This window comes from Cupressus sempervirens, chromosome 7, assembly GCF_028749045.1.
Source record: "Cupressus sempervirens isolate cs-2001-9-10 chromosome 7, ASM2874904v1, whole genome shotgun sequence".
NCBI lineage: Eukaryota > Viridiplantae > Streptophyta > Pinopsida > Cupressales > Cupressaceae > Cupressus > Cupressus sempervirens.
The window spans coordinates 831,228,532-831,252,512 of NC_143124.1; the positions used below are offsets into that span (position 1 = coordinate 831,228,532).

The 23,981-nt window shown below is 33.4% G+C and overlaps 1 protein-coding gene across 1 annotated transcript; it reads right to left on the reverse strand.

Moving 5' to 3' along the window:
* Positions 1-15,982: 15,982 nt before the first annotated feature.
* On the reverse strand, positions 15,983-20,002 carry LOC149549959 (B3 domain-containing protein Os11g0197600-like). The gene is made up of 5 exons (XM_089793160.1): positions 19,408-20,002; positions 18,979-19,172; positions 18,378-18,819; positions 17,672-17,865; positions 15,983-17,477 (listed from the first exon to the last, which is right to left on the reverse strand). The coding sequence occupies exons 2-5, from the start codon at positions 19,123-19,125 to the stop codon at positions 16,590-16,592; spliced, it is 1,671 nt and encodes a 556-aa protein (XP_089649286.1). The 5' UTR covers positions 19,126-19,172; positions 19,408-20,002; the 3' UTR covers positions 15,983-16,589.
* Between the last annotated feature and the right edge of the window lie 3,979 nt (positions 20,003-23,981).

A 23,981-nucleotide genomic window follows, 5' to 3' on the forward strand; every position in this document is an offset into this window, starting at 1 on the left:
ACCCTAATTCATGGACATACCCCACACATCCATACATACTTCAAAAATAAAAGACAAATTTATTTCTAGCATGTTTGCTTTTTGTGCAATAATATTGTCTATTAGTAGCATGTAAATATGTAAATTTAGCTCCCAAAAGGATTCAAGCCCAACATTCCATTGAGAGAAAATATATAGGTATAAAGATCAACTATAAATTATTAAGTGATATTAAATGTACATGAGATAAAAAAAATGAAACCTTTTATTGTATTCAAGCGTAAAAAAACTTGATAAGTTATTTAAGGGACAATCCATATTAAATTGAAATAGTTTATTAAAGAAACATGTGGTGGATTAATATTTAATCAAAAATTAATAATAGTGGAAATGGTTACAAGCATGTGTAGTAATCGATATACCAATAGGGAAAAATGCGATCAACAATCACTAGAGATTTTATCTAAAATCATGGGAAGTTATAACAATAAATTCAAATGGAAGTAAAATAGAGCATACATAATATTGTCATGATGGAACCTAAAGGTTACAATAATGTAGGTGCATAGAAAAAATAACCATAAGTTATGGTTAATGAATCATCAAATGACTATTCAATTAATCACAACATACATTGTTGAGAGCAAAATGGTTCAATGCAATTTGTTATAATATGCAAATATACATGAGTTGCTAATGAATAAGGAAGCATCTTGAATGTCAATGATAACTATGGATGAAACACAATGATTCTTTTCCTAGCAAGTAGGAATGGAAAAAGATGCACAAAGTATTCCACCATCTACTTTATAAGTATAGATAAGGGCATTCATCTTCGAGATGTAAGAGACAAAGGTCACATTGATAAAAGAAAGAACAATTATGTTATCAAATTGCAATGCATATGTGTGCCTATGAAATACATGTTAAGATACTCTTAAAAATAGCTACATGAGATGGTAGTTTGGTGTAGCATTTTTTAGAAAATAATTTGATACAATTTCGTTCACAATTCAGCTATAAGAAGCACTAAGAAAGTAACAAGTAACACTACAAGCATTTTACAAAGAACAAGAAAATGTAATCAGCATTAAAATTTTAAGGTTGAACTATTCTAAAACATGTGAATGAAAATGAAAATAAAGGGAGCCACGATATGTCTAATACTACAAGAATGAAAGGGTGTATTGTGCTTAATGATAACCAAGGCTTTGTTTTTATCATTTTGCAAGTGGAGAGAAAATGCATCAACTATTATAAAGACTTAAAATTTTATAGTCGCTAGAAAATGATCATAATGCACCATCAAAGACTTGTCACATAATACACACCCAATAATGAATTTGATCTAAGTGGAAGGCAACAAAAGTCCTCACTTTCAAGGATGCTCACAAACATTCAAAATTGTCTATATTGTGGAAATCTACAACAAATTTTCTACTAGGAAACAATGAGCCAAGCCATCATCTCTTAGATATAGAAATTCCAATTATTACATAAACCCTCAAATGTAAGAGCCATATTATTCAACAAATTTCTCAAAAGTTCAAAGAAGCTTGTTAGCTAGTAGAGAGAAGTGAGGAAAGACACCAAGATTAGTACCCAAAACAAGAAATTGTTCAATCAATATAAAAATAAATAACACAACATACCTAAAGAGCACCCACAACATCTTTACTCCTACCACACCTTGATTTCAAAGATCAAGTTTATAAAGTAGAAGTTCTATTCAGGCCCAATGCCCCCAATAATGAAGATTCTTGGCAAGTATTTGAAGATGATAAACACATACTAAAATTCATTAAAGAGGAAGATCCTTTTGAATTCTTGTATTTTGAAGGAAGCACTAATGCAAATGGTGATGACTCAGTGATAGGTGATAAAAAGAAAATAGAGCTTAATATGATTCAATTGAAAGGTAATAAGATTCCACCCCATCCAATCTCTTTAGAAAAAAATTTTTAATAGGCATGATGCATACATAAAGAGGGAAAGAGATAAGAAAGGAAAAACCTATGGTGAATATGATGGAATCAATATAGGGACAAAAATCAGCCCAAAGATGATAAACATAGGAAAGTGTTGCACACCAAAGGAGAGGATAGAGATCAGGAAATTACTTATTGAATCTCAAGGTGTATTTTCTTAGAGTTATGAAGACCTAAAGAATTTCATGGGTAGAAAGTTCAAACATGAAATCCCTCTTAAACCAGAAGCAACACCATTTAGGCAGAAATAAAGAAATTGTAACCCTATAGTTGAAGAAGAAATCTTTAAGGAGATTGACAAAATGTTGTAGGCAAGGATTATATACCCTATTGATCATTACACTTGGGTTTCTAATATTGTGCCAATGAGAAAGAAGAATGGAGAGATAAAGATTTGTGTAGATTTCAGAAATCTAAATCAAGCCTGACTCAAAGATAATTTTTGTCTCCCTAATATGGATCATCTTTTACAAATTATTGCAGGATCAAAAATGATGTCCATGTTAGATGGATTTTCAAGATATAATCAAATTTAGGTAAATGAAGCAAATCAGTTCAAAACTGCATTTACTACACTATGGGGTACTTTTGCCTGCAATAGAATGCCTTTTGGCCTAATTAATGTAGGTGCAACCGTTTAGCATGGCATGAATTTGGCCTTTGGTGATTTGAAAGATAGAATAATTGTAATATACCTTGATGATTTGATAGTCTTTTCTAAGAAGAGAAAAGATCATATCAAAGATCTAGAAAAAGTCTTACAAAGATGTAGAGATCATGGTGTCTTACTAAATCCAAAGAAGTTAGTGTTTTGTGTGACAGAAGGCAAGCTTCTTGGTCATATTTTATCCCAAGAAGGAGTGAAGATTGATCCAAACAGAGTTAAAGCCATCCATCAATTAAGTCTTCCATTAGGTAAAATTGGAGTGAAGTCCTTCTTTGGCTAGGTAAATTTCTTGAGAATTTGTTCTTGACTTCTCTGAAATAGTTAAATGTATAGTTGATATGATGAAAGGAAATCAAACTTTCAAATGGAGTGATGTTGGGAAAAAGGCTTTTGAAGATATGAATGGTGCCATTGCCAAAGCCCCTGTGCTTATCCATCCTAACTACACTAAAGAATTCATCATTTACTATTATGTCTCAAAACATAATATTTCAACTATATTGATGCAAGAAAATAAAGAGAGAATACAAGCTCCAATTACTTTCATGAGTATACCATTGAAGAATCAAGAATTGAGATACTCATAGATGGAAAAACATGCATTAGCAATGGCGAGAGCCCTTAAATTTTTTAGGTTTTATGTATTGCATTCTCATTCAGTGATATATGTGCCACACCTTCTAGTAAAAAGTATTCAGACACAACAAGAGGTTGGTTGCAATAATAGAGGAGTATGGATAGCAAAAGTCAAAAGAATATGATATAGAAATTAAGCCAACCAAGCTTGTAAGAGGTAATGCATTCTGTAAAGCCTTAGTAGAAGATCAACAATTCAAAGAAGAAGATATTCCAAAAGTTCTTATGGTAAGTCTTCAGGATCCTTGGTTCTCAAGCATTGCTTATTTTATGACATATGGTGAATGCCCTGATGGATTGACTACTAAGAAAAGAAGGGATCTAAAAAATAAATCCTTAAAGTATGTGATTCATGATGATGTCTTGTACAAGAGAGCAATTGATGGAACATTTTTCAGATGTGTGGATAAAGAGTAGCATGTAAAGTTGTTGACGTCTTTTCATAATGAGGAATGTGCAATACACTTCTCTTTTACTGTCACTACATTCAAAATGTTGCGACAATGCTATTATTGGCTTGACATGTTTAAAGATGCATATAAGTGGGTGGCTAATATTGGGAATACATATGGAGTAACTGAGAGGGGGGGGGGGGGGGGGGATGAATCAGTTACCACAAAAAAAATTCCACAGATCACTTAGATGTCTTAAAACTTAATTACTACTGTCACTCGGTAGCCACACAGGAAAGTGTTGTAACTCGGTAGATGAACTGTATATTAACCAATTACTGATCTTTAAGCATTCACAATTATAAACATGCATGCAAAAGAAAATAACATGAACACAAGAGACACCATATTTAACATGGAAACCCAATATGGGAAAAACCACCAAGTAACTAGCTACCAATTTTCACTCATCTGAAGTGAGCCCTGTTAGGAGCCAACCCTGTTAAAGGTTACAAAACACACTATTAGGTGTGACCTTGTTAGAGGATTTAATCACCCTGTTAGGAGTGGCCTTGCTAGAGGACTTTAGAACAATTCAGTAGAATTGTCCACCTTGTTAGAGGGTTTACAAAATGGCTGTTAGACCAACTCTATTAAGAGATTTAGGAATTACTGCTACAATGGTGAGAAAGTAACAATAAGTGACCTGAATGAGATGCAACTGAACTTTGCTGATACAGATCTTTGTTCTGCTTCAATAGATCCTCTCTGATCGAATACAACTTTGTTGCTTCTCAAGGATATTTGATCCTTCTTCAAAATTTTCTCACACCTTCCTCTTCACACAATTAACTCACTTGCATATTTTCTCATTCATTCATCCATTGCATTTGAAATCACAACTTGACCTTTTATTTATACATTACAGATTGTCAAGTTGACTCATTTACAAGTTACATTTACCAATAAACAATACATCAGTTGGCTACAAACATTACATGAAACAAATAAACTTTATTTTCCAAAATAATGAAATCCTTCATTGGCTAACCCTACTCGGTAAGTACTGCTCCAAAAATGATTTTCAGTGTTAACCAAGTGAAGCTCAGTAAACATTGTGAACTCTACAAAATCCTTTGGAGACTGAGTGAACTCGATAAGAACTAACTTTCCTTCGCTGACCTTGTGAGCTCGGTAGAAACTTTCTTCTACCATAAAATCCTTTAGCGCCTGAGTGAGCTTAGTAGAAATTGACTTCACAATGTAACCTCCAGAAATGCTCAATAGACTCTATAATTCACTTTCCTGACCATCTGAGCTTGGTAGACTTTGTCTGATAACTGATATGACATTTGTGTAACATCGAAGACAACACACAATTGATCAATTGTATCCAATAGCTAATTGTGAGAAATGCAAGATATTTACTGGTAAACCTCAACTTGTTGCCCTACCTCTTAGGCTAGTGGTAATTGAAGCTCCTTTCTATCAATGGGATTTAGATTTTATAGGCCCAATGATTCCTCCTTCCAGTCAAGGACACTCTTACATATCGACTACAACAGATTATTCTAGTAAATGGGTTAAAGCAAAGCCAATGAAGAAGAATTCCTCATAAGTGGTATGTGAGTTTCTCAAAGAACATATCCTGGTCAGGTTTGGAGTTCATGTGAAGTTGATAATGGATAATGCATCATGTTTTTCTTCTTCAAAAATTATTGAATTTTTCTATGATAACGGTATTCAAGTTGGGCATTCCTCTGACTATTTTCCTCAAGGAAATGGGCAGGCCGAGTCTAGTAATAAGAATTTGATTAATATTTTGAAAAAAATGGTCTTGGATAATCAAAAAAGTTGGCATAAGAAGATTCATGATGCTTTATGGGTTGATAGAACCACACCTAAAAGGGTCATTGGTATCTCACCTTTTAAATTAGTCTATGGAGTGGAAGCTAATTTGACACTATCTCTAGAGCTTTTTGCTTGTAAATTAAAGACTGTGATTGAAGAAGATGTTTTCAAAGATGGATTAGAGAAGAGGATCTTGTATCTTACCAAACTGCAAGAAGAAAGGGATGAGATGGTTGATAAACTCATTGATCATCAAGGCAGGGTAAAGAAGTTGTTTGATAAAAGAGTAAGGCCTAGAAGATTTATGGAAGGTGATTTGGTGTTGGTATGGGATAAGAAACATGAGACAAGAGGTATGCATTCCAAATTTCAATCTTTGTGGAAAAGGTCATTTTAGATCATACAAGTGAATCAGAATAATTCTTTCAAGTTAGCATATCCCATTGGAGAAACCTTGCCATGTTCTTATAATGGGCAGGATTTGAAGTTGTATCAAATGAAAAATTGAAAGTAGGTAACCCCTGCATAGTAGTTAGATAGGTAGGTTTTCCTTTCATGTAATTTGATTTAGCTTCGTTGTTTTCTTTCCTAGGTAGTTGGTTGTTATTTTCCTAGTTTAGTATGATCTTTTTATTTCCAAGTTCTCACATTTTGTGCAGAACCAAAGATTGCTAGAGTTCTTTTAAACATTATCATGCTTAAATCCCTAGAAAGAGCCAATTGTTGCCCAAGTTTCAGTTCATATTTTTTTTTTCTCTAGGGTTTTGAGTCAAGTCAAGTGTCAAGGTCTTGAGTTTGAGTCTAGATTTCCCATAGGATGGCCTTTCTTCTCATCATTCCTTTGAGCTAACCTAATGTGGGAAATCATATGAGCAATGCACTAGTCCAATGGCTAGGTGATTAGGTTTTGCAGGGTTTGTTTTGTGTTTCCTTGATGAGAAGAGGGTCTAGATATCTTAATGATCCATCTTTCTTTACTCTTAATCATGTTGGAGACAAAGATTCATGCTATGTTGTAGTTTTCATGAAAGACATTGTAGATGATCAAGATAAAATGTAGGAGAAGCAAATAAATCATCAGAAATGGTGAAAGAACCCGATCAAAGGTGGTATAACCCTCGATACAATGAAATTGACAGCTTATATTTAATCTACACATCTATGTTAATGCAAAGTTGAAAATTCAAATGGCTCAAAGACTAAATCCAAATCATCGGATGAAGACCAGATCGACAGATGACATTTTAAATATAGAATTATAAGTATTCAATGATGAATCTCCTTAGTTGTTAGATCTTAAAAAATCCACGATTGTCATTATATCACTATGGAGAGTTGCGTGATTATTAATAATGGTGACATAACGACAAGTTGACATCTCTTTGTGGGACCTAATTGAGGGTAAGATCGCAAGAAGAGTCATCATCGTAGATCAAACTTGACATCAAGGGTTGTCGTTATGTCGCTATGGAGTTGCTTGATTGTTAATAATAGCAACATAATGACAAAATGACACATGTCCTAATGAGCGCATTATATTCCATGAAGTGCCATGAAGAAAAGAAGTCCAATGTCAGATTCTCCAAGTAATGGAATAGTGCCACCTATTAGCCACGATATGCATAGTTGGAAAGTGGACCTACACTATGAAACAAATAGAGAGTTAATATCTTTTATCATCACTGTTAGATCAAAAAGAGATCAACACTCATCATTATGTCACTATGGAAATTTGCCTAAACGTTAATTGTAGCAACATAACGATTATTCAACACATGTACACAGAGGGACCTATAGAGGAGATTACGAAGGAAAAATAAGGAAGTTTATTATATTTTAATCGTGATCATTGGTTTAAGATTGATGGTCAGAATTCAAAGCTCCAGTGACTGTTATAATATGAATTATACAAACTTGGTGCCAAAAAAAAAAAAATGAAGAAAACAACAATTTTCTATAGGATTCCTAGGATTGCATGAAGTTGAATAGTCATTGTGTGTTTTCAGAAGTACCATGGATTCATAATCATCAATAGGAAAGATGCCACATGGATAATTTCACATTTTACTTCCTTTTCTATTTTGTGATTGTTGCTTTGTTGAACTAAAGGATAACAACAAACTATAAATGTAACCTCATTTGACAATACAAAGGTCGGAAAACTTGATGGTGATTTGGTTTGTAATTCCATTTACCCTATTTGCTTGTCATGTTTTGGTGCCCATGCATAGATTAGTTCTACATTAAGAGTTGAAAGATAATCATATGGATTCCATTTCATTTTGGTATTTATAGTGAAGGTGATTCCATTTACTTCCTTCATATATGGTTTTGTTTCCTCTCTTGTTGGTTTCATAACATGTTAGATAGTTTCATTGGGAAGTGAAAGATATATGTGTATGAATCTATTAGTTAATTGTTGGATCCCATTTCATTCAAGGCTAATAGTTAAAAACAATTCCACTTGTCTTCATATGCATTTCTTCTTCCATTCCTCTTTTGCATTTAGATGGTTAGTCTGCATTTAGAATATAAGAGTCAAAAATCTCAAGATAATCTATTACAATTATTCCATTGGGTGTGATAGGTTATTCAAATACATTTTGCCTAAATTGTTTGTGTCTAGAAACAATTTGGTTATCCTTTATTGCTATCAGGTTAAGAGCTTATAATGTCAAAACTTTTGATCTCATAAAAATATATTCATTGCATATCATTGCAAACCATAAGGGAGATGTACCTAGTAATTCAGAGGGAAATGATAGAATACATACACTGACCCATTTGTTGGTAAACATCCTTTTGTCTCTCCATAACATTGGGTATGAAAGAGTGAGGTTATAAAATCTAATAGGAGGACAAATTGTTGACCAACATTATGTAAAACTAGATTTTATTTTGAACTTTTTTTTTTGGGAGGGGGGGAGGGGAGAGGGGGCATGGGGGAATAGTGTAATAATTTCACTCAATTGGATACACAAATGCATTTCTTGCATTTAAATCACTTAGTGGTAATGATAACTTTCTTTTGTCATATTAAGAGTTGCGGTTCTCATTTTTACTATTGATTGACATAAGTATCCTATTACTGTTATGGTGGGATGACCACAATTATATCATAAGGAGGGAATTGAAGAAGATCATAAATGGCCCCATAATTTGGTACATTTTCAAAGATGATGACATTACTAATTTTTTAAAATGTATTAATAGGTTTGATGAGGAATAATCTATATAGTTTGTCAATTCTTGGGATATCATAAAGATTTTTGTGGAGGGTATCTACTTTGAAATTAGTGAAGAGGTCATTACTCAAGCAATTGGGCTTTCTACCAAGGGTAGGAAATGGAAGAAGACTATTTGTGTTGTCATCAATGAAAATCTTTACAAGTTCTTTAAGGACAATGAGGATTCAATAAAGATGCAGGGTGGATATGACATAACAAAGCTTCCCTCCACATGGGATGAGGTTTCTTATTAGATAATGAGGTACTTTACTTTGGAAGGGAAATTGAAATTTTACTATTATTAGATCATATGCTGATTCTTAATCACTATAGGAACTGAAAAATTAAATCTTTTACATTTTTCATGTTGATTTCTCTTGAAATTTTTGTATTTAAGATCTAGGAATGCATTTGTTAGGATAAAAAAATAAGTTTCATGTAGTACAACCTCATCTTTAGGACCTAAAATTTTTAATCTTCTATCTAGCCTCCTAAGGATATCATTGTCTATGAATCCTCTCTCTCATAATCTCTCCCACTAGCTAACATTATTGACATGTTGGGCCAAGTCAAGAAAAAAGCCACTAAGAACCCAAGGGCTAGCAAGCTGAGTAACTCTAAAATTTAGAATTTTGATATTGTTGCCCCTGACACTACCCCTAAGGAGAAGGATTCTTTTCTCTCATCTTCTAAGAGGAAAGACAAAAAAACCTTCCCTTTGTCAAAAAAAATCCAAATTCTTTATCTAGGAGATTAACATAGATGTTTATGAGGAAGTGGAAGATGAGCATAACACTTCCAACACATCTAATAGATTGGAAAATATGTTTGCAAAAGAAAGGGAAAATGTGCTTTTGGATTAAGATTCTAAAGGGGACACAAAATAGGGGAATCAAGTTGTTGGTGAGGGACATGACTAGAAAACCAATAATAAGGAGGATGATGTCATAGGGACTGATGGTCATGGAATCATGGATAATTTCACCTTGACAACTCAAGCTATGGTGACAATTTGAAGGAGGAATCTCTTGAGTTGGGTACTGACTTGTCACCTTTTGAGGAGAAACCCATCTCATTTAATGTGGCTTCATTTGTTGATTTGGCATGCCTATAAATGGAGGTGAATATTCTCCAAAATGGAATGACTCGAGTCGAACGGAAGTTGGATACCATATCCAGGCTCAAATTTTGAGCTACACACATCTTGACAACCTCTATTTTGTCTCATACAACATAAGATTTTGGGAGAAACTGAGCAGGAGGAAGGTAACTATAAGTACTTGCTCAAATTCATTTCTCACGAATGGTTTAATGTGTTGCATTAATCGATCTGTGATAAATCTTCTCTAGGGTTTAATAGGGCTTGAACTCTTAGCCCCTTCACAATTGCATTTTTTATTTATTTTTGCATCTCGAGTGACTCTTTGAACTCCTATTATTTATGCTATGACTTTGGTTGTAATAGTATGTTTCAGGGTAGTTTTGGTGCTACTCTCCTTTATCTAGTGGTACTTGGTACAATAGTGCTAACTTTTATGCAGATTATGTTTATATATTAGTATCTTTGTTATAGGTTGGTTTTGATGTTTATCTATTGTTAGTGTGTTCGGATTGTGCACTCTCTAATTGTTTATTGTAAGGGGTAAACATCCTAGTTTTGTCTACTATTTAATAAAAAGCAAAAGCCTAATTTTAGAAGTATTTGTTGAGTGACTTACATAATATATCTTCATGTGATGCACTTATAAGACCTTGGATATTTCATGAGATAAATTTCATTAACAATATTAAAAGTTATACCTTCATTATTTGGGTCATCAAGAGATACATATTTGTTCTACAAAAATACCCTTGAAAGGGTGTTTAAACTAATATTTGAATTAATATGTGATTATGGTTTATTTTTCTCACAATATACTTGTCTTCTTCCAAAAGTTGAGTAATACTATAAGACTGACATGGAATTGCTAGGCGAGAAGAGAATAGTTTGAGTGAATAACATCTAATTGAGTATAAATAAAATGTTAGAAGTGGATTTTTGGTAAAATTCTATTTCACTTATTGGATGATTCTCCACTAGAAGAAATAACATCTTCCCCCTTGTCCTAGGGTTATGCCACTACCATATTGAATTTTAGGTTGTGGACCACTATTAGTATTTAGGATTTTAGGTGACTAACCTATTACAAGCATTCTAATTATCTTATGACTAATAATTGTTGACCATGCTTCCTCTTTAATTTGAGGAAATTCATTTGCAAGAAAGAGTGAAATTATTATGAACAATAGGTTGTCCTATGACTAAAGTAATGAAACCTATAATAAGTATGGATCAGATTAAGATATAATGTGTATCATGTGTATCTCATCTAGTTATTTTAGATAACAATTAACGACTTTAGATATCTAGGAAGATCAAGCTCGACACTAACATGGATTTGCATATGAGCTTAAAAAACTTGTTTCCGAAAAAAAAACATTTCATAAAGAAACCACCATTTCAAGCCAAAAAAATCTAGCATGGAAAGATAAATTGATAAATTCTAGTTGGATTTGGCATGGAGAGCTAATTTGGAGGTGTCAAAACAAGAAGACAAGCATGCAATAAATTCAAGGCTAATGTTTAAAAATGACTTCAAGAAAATAAAAAAGAAAGAACTCTTTCATGAGGTTTAGGATAGCATAAAGGCAGATCCTATACGGGCTCAAGCTTTGTTCATCCATTCTTGAAACATAGCTTTTGAGGGAGTCCACACAAAAAAAAATCTATTAAAGAAAAATTCTCAATTTCTTATAAATAATTTCAAGTTACATGATGGGAAGAATGGAACCTAAAGGTGTTTCTAATGCCTACTTCATGAGAAAACTAAAGAATGAATTATTTGACCATTTTTGCAATGGAATTGTCTTCACGCACCATAAAACCAAATAACTATTGAATTAATGATATATGAGGCCATTTAAAAGAGAGGAAAAAAAACTTCACAGTGTGAAAAACTAAAGTATCTATGTATTAGTGAAAAAATAATGAAGAATCATGTCCAAAGAAGTACTATGGTATAAGGAATGATGAAAGTTGACACAAGTAAAGTCAAGACCTAAGCCTTAGCGAAGTCCATAACAAAGTTGACACAAGTAAAGCCAAGACTTAAGCCTTAGGAAAGTCCAAGACCTAATCCTTAGCAAACTCTATAATCTTCAAATGATTGTTTTTAGGACACGTAATTTTTATCATAATATTATTGATTTTTATTTATTTTTTACATGGGAAGTACCATTGTGACCTATCTAGGTACCTATGTGAGCTCCTATAGATGAGATCATCTGGCCACAAATTATTTCACCTCTTAAGTTGGAAAGCAAGAGTCGAACTAGAAATCAATGGATCCAAGCCAACTCTACTACAGTGTGAGCTAATGTTATTATTATTAGAATGTTATTTTCTTCTCCTACTCTTAGGTGCCTTTGAACACTAAATGTGAAAATAAAGATCACACAAGGGAAACCTACCCCATTTCTTAAATTAGCGTTTCTTCTCTTTCTTTACAAAGTTCATACTTTGTTCCATATAGACATTTTCGTATAATCAAACACTATTTGATACTATTAGTATGATGTATGCACTTGATGCAGGGGCACCTCCCGAAATTCCAAAAGGAACAAAAACGGACTCGAGTAGTTGAAGAACGGTTTGTAACTGTTAAAGATGATCTTTAAATAAATCATCTCATAATGTGATCAAGATAGAGAATCGATAAGGGTGAAAAGATAATAGTTTGCTAGAGAGTGCGTGAATAGAGGAAGTGCAAATGGCTCTCTGGCGGTAGCCAGAGAGCCATCCACTTTGTAATTTACAGATAGTTATATGTAGTGAAAATATGTGTTTTTAAAAAATCGCGATTCAGTTTTCTTATCGATTCTTGTTACCATTATTTTATTGTCATTATTATGATTGCTCCGCATTAGATTGGTATCAGAGCTTAGAAGATTCTAAGCGTGTAGATGGAAGGTGATCTACACCAGACAGTATTGTGGTTGTTTTGGATTCTTGGTATGAAGTTTGTGGTTGTAGATTGGTGCTGGTTCGCTCAGCTGCAGGGGGTGGACATGAAGGTCTACCAAAGGCTATAGGAAATGGTCTTGTGTGTGGCCAATAGACTGGGGCGAGAGGCATGATGGACTCCCAAGTGAGGGATAGAGGTTGTGATGCAGCGTGGAGGAGTGGACTGAGGAATGGGAAGCACCATGGAGGCGACCAGCATAACTCCATAGATGGGAGTTGGTTGATAGTGAAAAGGAATCAGCAGAGGTGTTGATGCAGTGATCCAAGTGACAAGGCCCATATTTGTCTTCCACCTCGTTTCCATGGGACATGGAAACATTTGAAGTCTAGCAGTATGATGCAGGGGCACCTCCCAAAATTCCAAAAGGAACAAAAATGGACTCAAGTAGTTGAAGAACGGTTTGTAACCATCAAAGATGATCTTTAAATAAATCATCTCATAATGTGATCAAGACAGAGAATCAATAAGGGTGAAATGATAATAGTTTGATAGAGAGTGCATGAATAGAGGAAGTGCAAATGGCTCTTTGGCGGCAGCCAGAGAGCCATCCACTTTGTAATTTGCAAATAGCTATATGTAGTGAAAATATGTGTTTTTTTTTAATCGTGATTCAGTTTTCTTATCGATTCTTGTTACCATTATTTTATTGTCATTATTATGATTGCTCCGCATCGGCACTCAACCCTGTGAGAGATCTCAATATTCAATCATCCTTAGTTGTCAATACTCTAGTAAACATTGCGAGGCAGAACCAGATAACATGATAAATGATATAGAAGAACAATGGCACGAGGTGGTGACAAATGCTTATGGAAAACTGATTGATTTTCTGATTGTGCTAATAATTGGGTTTGAGTCTAAGGAATGACGAAAGTTACATAAGCAAAAGCCAAAATCTCAACCTTCGCAAAGTCCACAATCATTAATGGGTGAATGTTTTTAGGTATATGTAGTTTTCACCATAATATTATTAGAATGTTATTTTCTCTTCATGCTCTTAGATGTCGCTGAACACCATATGCATAGATGACACAGAGAAAACCTGCCCAATTTCTCCAACTGGCATTCTTTCTCTTTGTTTGCACAAGGTGGTGCTGAATCTTGTGGAATTAGCATCAAGTAAAAGCTGATTGATTTTCTGACTGGGCTAATAATTGAGTTTGGGTCTAAACAATTTGAGAAAAAATAATCAATGAAAACATTGATGAAATTGTGTAGTAGTGATTGAGCTAAGAGGATGCAACACAATCTTCTTGTTATCTTCGTGCTAGGCTTGTCATCTTCTTATGACTTTCGAGTGTCAGTCTATTCACAACTCAAAAACCACTGATAGAGTAGCATTGATAAGGAAAAACTCAGAGATGAATTGAAGGAAAACAGAAAACTGCCCATACATATGTTTATATAAGGCGAATACATAGATTTGTGTGTATAGTTCGGAGGATTTCTGCTAAGATTAAGTTTTAACTATCGAACCAGTTGTTATCATAAAATAATCATGAAACATGAAGACTTTTTGATCCAAGTTTTAAAAAGCTATGTAAGGTGTCTGAAGATTCAGTAATTGAACGTATTTCAATGGTTGTGAGATAGAAATGTTGATTTGATACTTATATTTATTGACTTAATGTCCAATTTTTTTGATCAACATTGTTCTAATAGTTATAACTTCAAAGTTATTAGCACAATGATAACTACAAATAATTGAATGAAATGTACTCTTTGTTTTAAAAAACAATCAATGACATGATGTCACATCAACTGTACAAGTTTGGGAATCCTTTTTGCGCATCATCTCACTTTATATGTGGGTTGTTTTGGACATCTTGGTAAAAAGCATGCCGATGTAGCATTATAATTGATAATGTAGACTTGAAACCTTGGTCATAAGCAGACGACTTATCATGTAAGCTGATGTAAAAAATTAAGAATGATTTAAAATTTCCACATAAAATTTTGATAAGTGCGAAATTAAGATATTCTAGTATTGAATCCTCTCCCCTAATCAACATTAAATGAAACCAGATTACACACATAAGGCAAGGTAACATTAATAGACAATAAATACAGATTTAGTTCATAATTGTGTGCTTCCATAGATCAAGTTGTTTCCACAGGCCTACAACTGGCATGCAACTGATTCAATAGGATACATAGGCCACTAACTGATGTTATCATCTTTAAAATGTCTTCATTTCATGTTGGATACCCCTCACACAAGTAACTCTTGGAATTGATTCTGGTACCAAATATCCTCATCTTCTCTAACTAGTAAATAAATGTGTAACCGTTTAGGAGAGTCTTATTGTAGATTAAAGTACCTAGCTAATGTATGAAAAAATCTGATCCTGCAAGGATTAATAGAGCCTGTTAAATATTAACATCCTCTTTTTCCTTAATGCATGCATCACATAAACATTCCTTGATATACTGGAAAGCATATACAAGAGAAGTAAAAGATTGAATTCAGAAAAAATATTCAAAATACAGTTTCCCCATCCTACCAAGCCAAAATCACGAGAAGATCTCTCGCCTTATTATGTCTGTCGAGGCCAAAATGTCCTTTACTTGCTATTTAATAGAATCTGACGCATCTATTCAACAAAAAAATATCCTTTCTCAACAACAATTTTTTCATCAACTTACTTTTCACATTGAAAAATGGAAGCACTCACTTCTTTCATAAAGTAAGTAAAATTAAAAATGTCTTTAAAAGCCAAGGGAAGAGCACCAACTACTACTCATGTTTCAGCACCAACTACTATTCATGTTTCAGTTATTGTTCACTTTTTATTGGTCCAACTTCACAATTACTAACTTTAAAGAATTAAAAATGATAGCTAAAAGTTTATTAAAAAATTTCACTTGTATCAGTAGCCATCTATTTGTACTCCCAGAAGTTAGAATTTGTAATTGGAGAAATATACAACTTTATTAGTACTCATAGTGCACGACTACTTGGACATTTGTGCACAAGTATTGACAATTCAATTTTTGAAATGGTTGTAGTGCACATTATTTTGTTATCATTTAGTAGGTACCAGCCAACACTTTGAAACGACCACTTTGTAACCCTTGGATGCATAACAAAGTCCACAGCCTGCATTTCTACTACCCAAACCAATAGCTATAAATAATCAAGTTGCATATGAAGAAAGCTAAAAGGAAATCATCGAAGTCCAGAAGTCCAATATACCATTTAAGATCTGTGGGTGAATGCAGTTAACTATAACGACTACTGTTACACTTTCCCTAAGTTCATATGATATGTTTTATAAGCAAAACATCTTATCAGCAAGGACAGAAATTGTTACAATACTACAGAAATAAATTTGACTTTACTAGAATTTTGAGAAAGGTGTGCAAGCTCCTGCGACATAACTAGTGAAGAAGTTGTTTCAGGTAAGTCTCACAAGATGCAATAATCTTTAATGCCAGCTGAACCAACCACTGACTCTGCTTCTCAACTTCTGCCACCACTTCCAAGAAGTTCAATGTCTACCTTTCTTGATTCGCTTCCTAAATTGTTTGGGATTTATTGTCCTATACTCTACACAAATATATTCGATGAATTCATATTTACATTTAATATTATTATATAAGTGCAATTGACACTGTTGAATATATACTTTTCCCTCCTTAATGTAATTTCAGGTCACCTGGTGTCACCATTCACTTTTGAATACGATTACCATGTTTGGTTCTTCTCTGGTATCAATGAATTGCTGATTCTAGTAAAAATGCCACCAAACTGGCGATTTGAGGCTTTTGATTTACTTCTTGTTTTACCAATTTGCTTCACCCTTCTTATCAATTGGTGAAACAGCTTCCCCTGATGACAAGGCCACCACCAAATCTAACGCCTCAGATTTGGTATGCAAAGTTGGAAGTATGGACTTTGGCATCAAAACTTCTTCTTGATTGGACTCTCCACATAGAACTAAAGCTTCACTGCTGGAAGGCATTGCATGACTTGCATCATGGCTGTCCCATATAATCATCAAGTCATCTTCATTGCAACTATCATTGCCATCATCTAGAGAAATGGCCTCGTTCGACAGCATCATCACATCATTGAGCATTGATTTTTGCCCATCTATGGAGGACACTAAGCATAACATGTCTTTCTTTGGACGCTGAACTAAATTACAAGTTTCTAAAAATCTTCTACTACGCCTGCGAACTATTATCCCCTCAGGTGTACAATTTGATTTAGTCAGTCTATGCTTCTTGTTTCTAGTACTAGCCTTCTCTTTCTGACATTGCATTTGTTTTGTTCTTTCTTGTCCATGATTTTCTTGGTCATGCCCAAAGTTTTCTACTGACAAATTGGTGGCAAGATCCTCCCTTGAAAATTCCATCTTCTCATCAGAGTTGTCTTTCAGTTGTCTTCCACTCTTTCTCTTGTAAGGAGTACACTCTTCGACAACCCTATAAATATGGACTTTGAGCTTAACTCTCTTTTTGCTATTGTCTATCCGCTCAAAGATGCAAGCATCTCCTTCCTCCAGATTATTACCACGAGAAAAATGGCCCCAACCTCCACTCAAGGCAGCTCTATCAAGATGTCCAAGGTATTGTACATGCCATTCCCTACTATCAGGATCCACAAGAGTCAGTTGGGTTTTCTCTCCTGGTAATTGTAGAGTATCAGCACATGATTTTGAAATTCTCTGCATGTCCAAACCATCTCATTAACTGAAATCACAGCAATCCATTAAATTCAACTCAAATCCAACTGGTTAGAGCAAAGTAGAAGCTAAATTATGATACCCCTCGTAAACCCATCTAATAACAAAAAAACCAAAAAGGAGATATGCACTGGAAAAAACGGCGTGCAAATGTTTCAAGAGAAGGGAAAACTTACAAGCCAAAATCCACTGTAGACATAAGATTGTGTCATAACTATTAAATAAAAGGGTCTATGTGATATGAAAGAAACGGCAACTTCAAGAACATGCTTCCTTTCAGCTTCTGTAACAGGACGCCTACAAGAGATATAACAAGGTTTTCGATAATTTCGTTTTCCAGTCACTATCTGCTGTTTCTTGGGAGGACGGCCTGCATTCAGTTTTCAAATTAAAATTTGTAGGACAGTTTTTTAAGAGAGCAATTTTTAATAAGCTATAGATAATCTTAGAATGTTTCTGGATTCAATTGAGAGAGCAATTTTTCATAAGCTATAGATAATCTTAGAATGTTTCTGGATTCAATTGTGTCGCTGTTGTTTGCATAAAAAAATTTAAAATTAACATGGAGGTGTCCCGTGACCTAGCCCAGCCCAGCGATGAACCAGTGGCGAAACTAGTCCCCCATGGATGAGATAAGTAGCCTGCAAGATGTCTCACTTCTTAAACCTGAAAGAGATTTGAACTCGATACCATGGGGAACTACCCACAACTTCAAGCCAACTCATCTATCCATCATGAGGATTAACTTCCTTTGTTTTCTATTATTCATCTTAATAATGAATCACAGAGTGTGATCTGAAATGTTGATAAATAAACAGCGACACAACTGAGATACGAAAAACATTCTCAGATAGAAAAACATTCTCAGATAGTTCTACTTACCACGACGTTTTTGTCCTTGCAGTTCAGAGATTGCTTGTTCTCGATTGTTCATTGCCTTCTCAGAAACCACAACGATCGACAACTGATTGTTCATAGGTTGATCAGAAATCTCAGCAGCAGAACCATCATGAGCAGAAGCAGGGTATTCACAATCGTGGTAGGTGTTCCGAGGATTTATAAAAGTAGTATTTTTTTCACACCCACTCCTCCCAAAAATCCTTACTTTGAAACATGACTTGTAGATATATTTAAACACGAGGAAATCTCCCAACTCTATTCTATGATGATGCACAAATTTCTCCCAACCTTGTGTAAATTCCATTTGAGAATCTGTACCGCAGAGTTTTACATCCCACCCCTGGCTGCTTGGACCTTGAAGAACCACATTTCTTCCAATCTCAATCTCATTTCTGAATTGTGGGTAAAATGCGGGAGGAATGCGCTGCAGTAAAGTAATGAAAATAACAAATGAATATCTTATCTTATATCTTATCCTTGTAGAAATTCTTGTTGTAATTATTGTGGAAATCTTTTCTCATTGATCTTATCCTATATCTCTATATACAAAGGATAAAGAGGGGTGCATGAACATGAATATTACCAGTTTTTTGGCAAAATCTCCGACCATGACTTTGAAGAAATAGGAAACCCCATCAAGTCTTTCTTTGCGTTTGTCATGAATTTCGGAGCAATTCTTGATGCAGAATGTGCAAGGTAGTAAAAGTTCCCCTGTTTCTTCATTCTCCATGATAAATACAAATGCAGGGGATGTCACATATTCCTCTCATTCAAAACCTTCAGAGATAAATTCAACTAAGTTAAAAACAACCCATGTAAAAATTGTCACAGATATTTGTCTTGACATGATCGTTCCCGCGAGATTTATCATCGGTAAAACAAAATATGCAGTTAAACCACAGATCTTGATGAGACACAAAAGCCCATATAAGACATAATTAAGAATCAGCGAATTTATTTACTCTACTAATATGTTGAATTATGAAGAAAACTTGCCTGAAGAGCAACTTACAAGTGTTTGGCATGAAAATAAGAGACGACACTTGCAGAAGTAAGACACGATGAATCATCAGATACAAAATTCAATGAATCTTCAGATATCTGTGCGTCATGATTTCATATCAAGTGAAATTCTTGTTGGAAAATACAAAAGGAGAGTGATGGGCTTCTCAAGTAAATGCCACAACTCACAAAGCAATTAGCCGGAGTAATTTTATAAATTCCGGTCATCTTTTGTCCGCATATTTGAAAACATAGTCCCGAGGAGTACAGTTTCCAATTTTCTAGCCAATTTTCCATAAGAAAGAAACTGATTAAGAAGTAGACTGTAGCGAAATTCAAGGCAGCACGTCAAGAACTTTTCACTTGTCGGCCACTAGAATTACAGATTCCTTTGTGATCTGGGTGTGGCTGCTTCTTAACACTGCTTTGAATTTTACCTGATTTTACAATATCATTATCTAAGTTTCTATGTACATGGGAGTAAACAAAATACGCTCTGATACCTACCATATAATTTTCCAAAGAATTCGAGTACATTCGTTTGCTGTTGAAATTATTTGGGGATTTCCTCTGGATGTCATATGAAATTCTTCAGAGTGCAAAACAACACATCTCACAAAATGAGAATTCAGTATACTAAATTATTTGAATTAAAGATAAGAAGGAATCAAAATTCAGCCTATAAAATTATAAATTACTAAAAAGACCTTAAGGATAAAAAGCAGTACATAAAATTATTGTTTTTATTTTTGTAGAAGACAGGGTCTAGTAATTGAATGTTGAATGTGTTCTAATATTTGTGATAGTACTACTTCTTGTTTTATATAAGTAAATAAAAGTGTTTGTATTAAGTAAACATTGTTTTCTTCTAATAATTAGCAAAACAAATATGTAATGGTGAAAATTGTATACTTCAAAATTTTCCTATTTATAATGGGTACACTATAATTTAATTGTCTTTTATGTCATGATAAACGTACAAATCACATGATTTCTACTGAAAAATAAAACATAACCTAAGTCCTCTACTGTCCAATCATGGTCTTTAGTTTTTTATTTCTCACTTAAAATTGAAATTTCCAAATTGTAAAATTAACCTAGGTTAGTTGAATAATTTGTGAAAATGGATGCCAAACTTTTAAAACTGCTTACCCAACCCTTCAACTATTCCTTATATGTTGAATTGAAGTATAAAACAATTTGTACATATGTTTGGAGTTACATTCCAAGGTATGTATTCGTCCATTTAGAAATCATTAACTAGCTCTTAGTTTTGACAATATTAGAGCAATTGCTATACTACTTTCTTACATATACATCTACGACATACTTTACACAACTCCCTATTCCCTTCAATCTTTATTATGAGTTGTAAAAATAGTTTATCCATGGGTTTGAGGAAATTTATTCCTAAACTACTAAGCTAATATAGGTTACAAACATCAAGAGAAGCAAGTCAGGTGGCCATAATGTGTTCTATACTAATATAAATCAAGTAAATTATCACACTTGTGAATTTTTTAGGAAATAATGCTTCATAGCTAGTTAAATTTTATTGATTTCCTACAAACCTAAGAAAAACATGCATACAAGCTCACACGATAACCGCTATGCATAGATCAAATAGGCAAGCCACAATATAGTTCTCAAAAAATACCCTAGGAAAACTCTTATGAGAAAAATACCCAGCCCCAAAAGAATCCACACTCCATCATATTATTAAGTCATAAATGAGTATATAATGCATTCATGGAGTTATAATGAATACTCATAACACGTCAAGTTTCTCCCATGCATTCTCCATGTGTACAAATATAAATCAACACATTTCTTATCATGCTTCACATATTCAGCTCTCTGAAAGGCTCAATAATGACAACCCTGTCAGCTAGCCAATATAAACCATTAAACATGTGCTTGCTTTCACATGATCAAACTCACACAAAACACAATTAGTGATAAAGCTGAGTTGTGTGTCATAAACCATGTAAATATAATATCATTGACCCCTAATTTAATATTGGGTACTAATTTTTAACTCTATTGAATATATTTCTCCATTATTAGATTATCATCTCAATGTGATGCATATAGTAAATATATTTCCTTGTGTTATGAAATGACACATACCTAGTGGATGAAAAATGTGAACTTCTAGTGATAAACGTCCATTTAGGTTCCTCGAGATGTATTAGGCACATAACACATTGTAAAAATATGCAAGATGTACAACACCTTATCCCAACAAATATGAGCTTGGTGTTTTGATAATCAATTTCTTAGTCTTAAAGCAATTGTTTAAGAGAACTTAGTTTTGTAGAACTTTGACAAATCAATTGGTTAATGTTATCATATTTCCACAATCCATTAAAAATGCATAAGATGGTTTTATGGAATTTTGATAGTGCTTGAATTTTTAACATCAATATTTTGGATCACACAAAGTGGTCCATATTCTCATTTTTATATTCTCTTGCACTCTCCTTCATCCTGATGATGGATCGCCATGTGTGATCCAAAATGTTGATGTTAAAAATTCAAACACAATCAGAATTCTAGTAATTAAATGTTGAGTATCTTTTAATACTTGTGATAGCATTTGTTTTATATAAGTAAATAAAAGTGTTTGTATTAAGTAAACTTTGTTTTCTTGTAATAATTAGCAATATGAATATGCAATGAGGGAAATTGTATACTTCAAATTTTTCCTATTTATAATGGGTTCACTTTAACTTGGTTGTCTTTTATGTCATGATAAATGTACAAATGACATAATTTCTACTAAAAAGTAAAACATAACCTAAGTCTTACATGGCCTCATTTGCAATCATATCTAATGTCCAATCATAGTATTTAGTTTTTTTGTTTCTCACTTAAAATTGAATTCTCAAACTCTAAAATTAACCTAGGTTAGTTGAACAATTTGTGAAAATGGATGCCAATCTTTTAATAATGCTTACCCAACCCTCCAACTAGTTCTTATATGTTGAATTGAATTATGAAGCATATTTTTCCTATGTTTGGAGTTGCATTCTGAGACATGTATTTGACCATTTACAAGTTGTATGATAGCTCTCACTTTTAACTACATAATTATTCCAAAGGCAATATTAGAGCAATTACTACACTACTTTCTTATATATGCATCTAAGGCATACTTTGCACAACTCCCTACTCCCTTCAATCTTTATTCTGAGTTGTAAAACCAATTTATCCATGGGGTTGATCAAATATATTCCTAAACACTGCTAAGCTAATATAGGTTACATGCATCAAGAGGAGTAAGTCAAATGACCATAATTTGTTCTATACTAATATAAAAATCAAGTAAATTGTCATGGTTATGAATGTTGTTAGGAAATAATGCTTCATATAATCTAATTAGATTTTTTCCATTTCCTATAAATCCCTGATAGAAAAACATGCATACAAGCTACATAATAACAAATATGCATAGGTAAAATAGATAAGCCATAATATAATACAAGATATACCCTAGTAAAACTCTTGTGAGGGGAATACCTAGCCCCCAAAAGCATCCACACTCCATCATATTATTCAGTTGTAAAGGAGTATTGTAATACATTCACAACGTTACAATGAATACTCATACCATATCAAGCTTCTATTGTGCATTCTCCATGTGTACAAATATGAATCAACACATTTCATGTCATTCTTCACATATTTATCCCTCTGAAAGACTTGACAATGACAACCTTCTCAACTAGCCAATATAAACTAGTAAACATGTGCTTGCTTTTACACTTGATCAAACTCACATAAAACACAACTAGCGGTAAATTTGATTTGTGTGCCATAGACCATGTAAATACAATACCAATGACTACTTTATTGAATATATTTATCCAATATTAAATGATTATTTGAATGTGATGCACATAGTAAATATATTTCTTTGTGTTACAAAACAACGTATACCTAGTGGTCGAAAAAATGTGAACTTCTCGTGATGCACATCCATCTAGGTTCCCCTAGGTTTATTAAGCACAAACTAATAAATGGCACATTATAAACAATATGCAAGATGTACAACACGTTATCCCAACAAATGTAGACTCATTATTTTTATTATCAATCTTTATACAATTGTCTAAAAGACCTTAGTCTTGTAGAGTTGTGACAAATCCATTAGTGACATTAGAAAAATATAAATCTATATTGGATCTAAAGCTAGATTTGCTTAATTTATTTATGCAAATTCTATATAATTAGTTCACTAGTATGATTCATTGCAATTATTTATTTTATGTTTGATAATGACATTGCTTATAATAGTTAACCTGTGTTGGAAATAATCTCAATTATCACTTGTACTCCTTCTTAGCTCCCAACATACTCTTACTCAAGCACAACATTGTCTATCCCTTCAATTCAAACATGTATATATTCATTATTCTTGCAAAACATCATTCCTGAACTACCTTCACATTTGTTGCTGTAAGGTAACTTTACATGTAAATCATGGGCCTTATTTAAATGCATTTAATAAATTTTTTTTTTGGATCCATTTTTATGGAAATTTACAATGGAAGAAAGCAATTTTTGAATGCATGAGAAGAG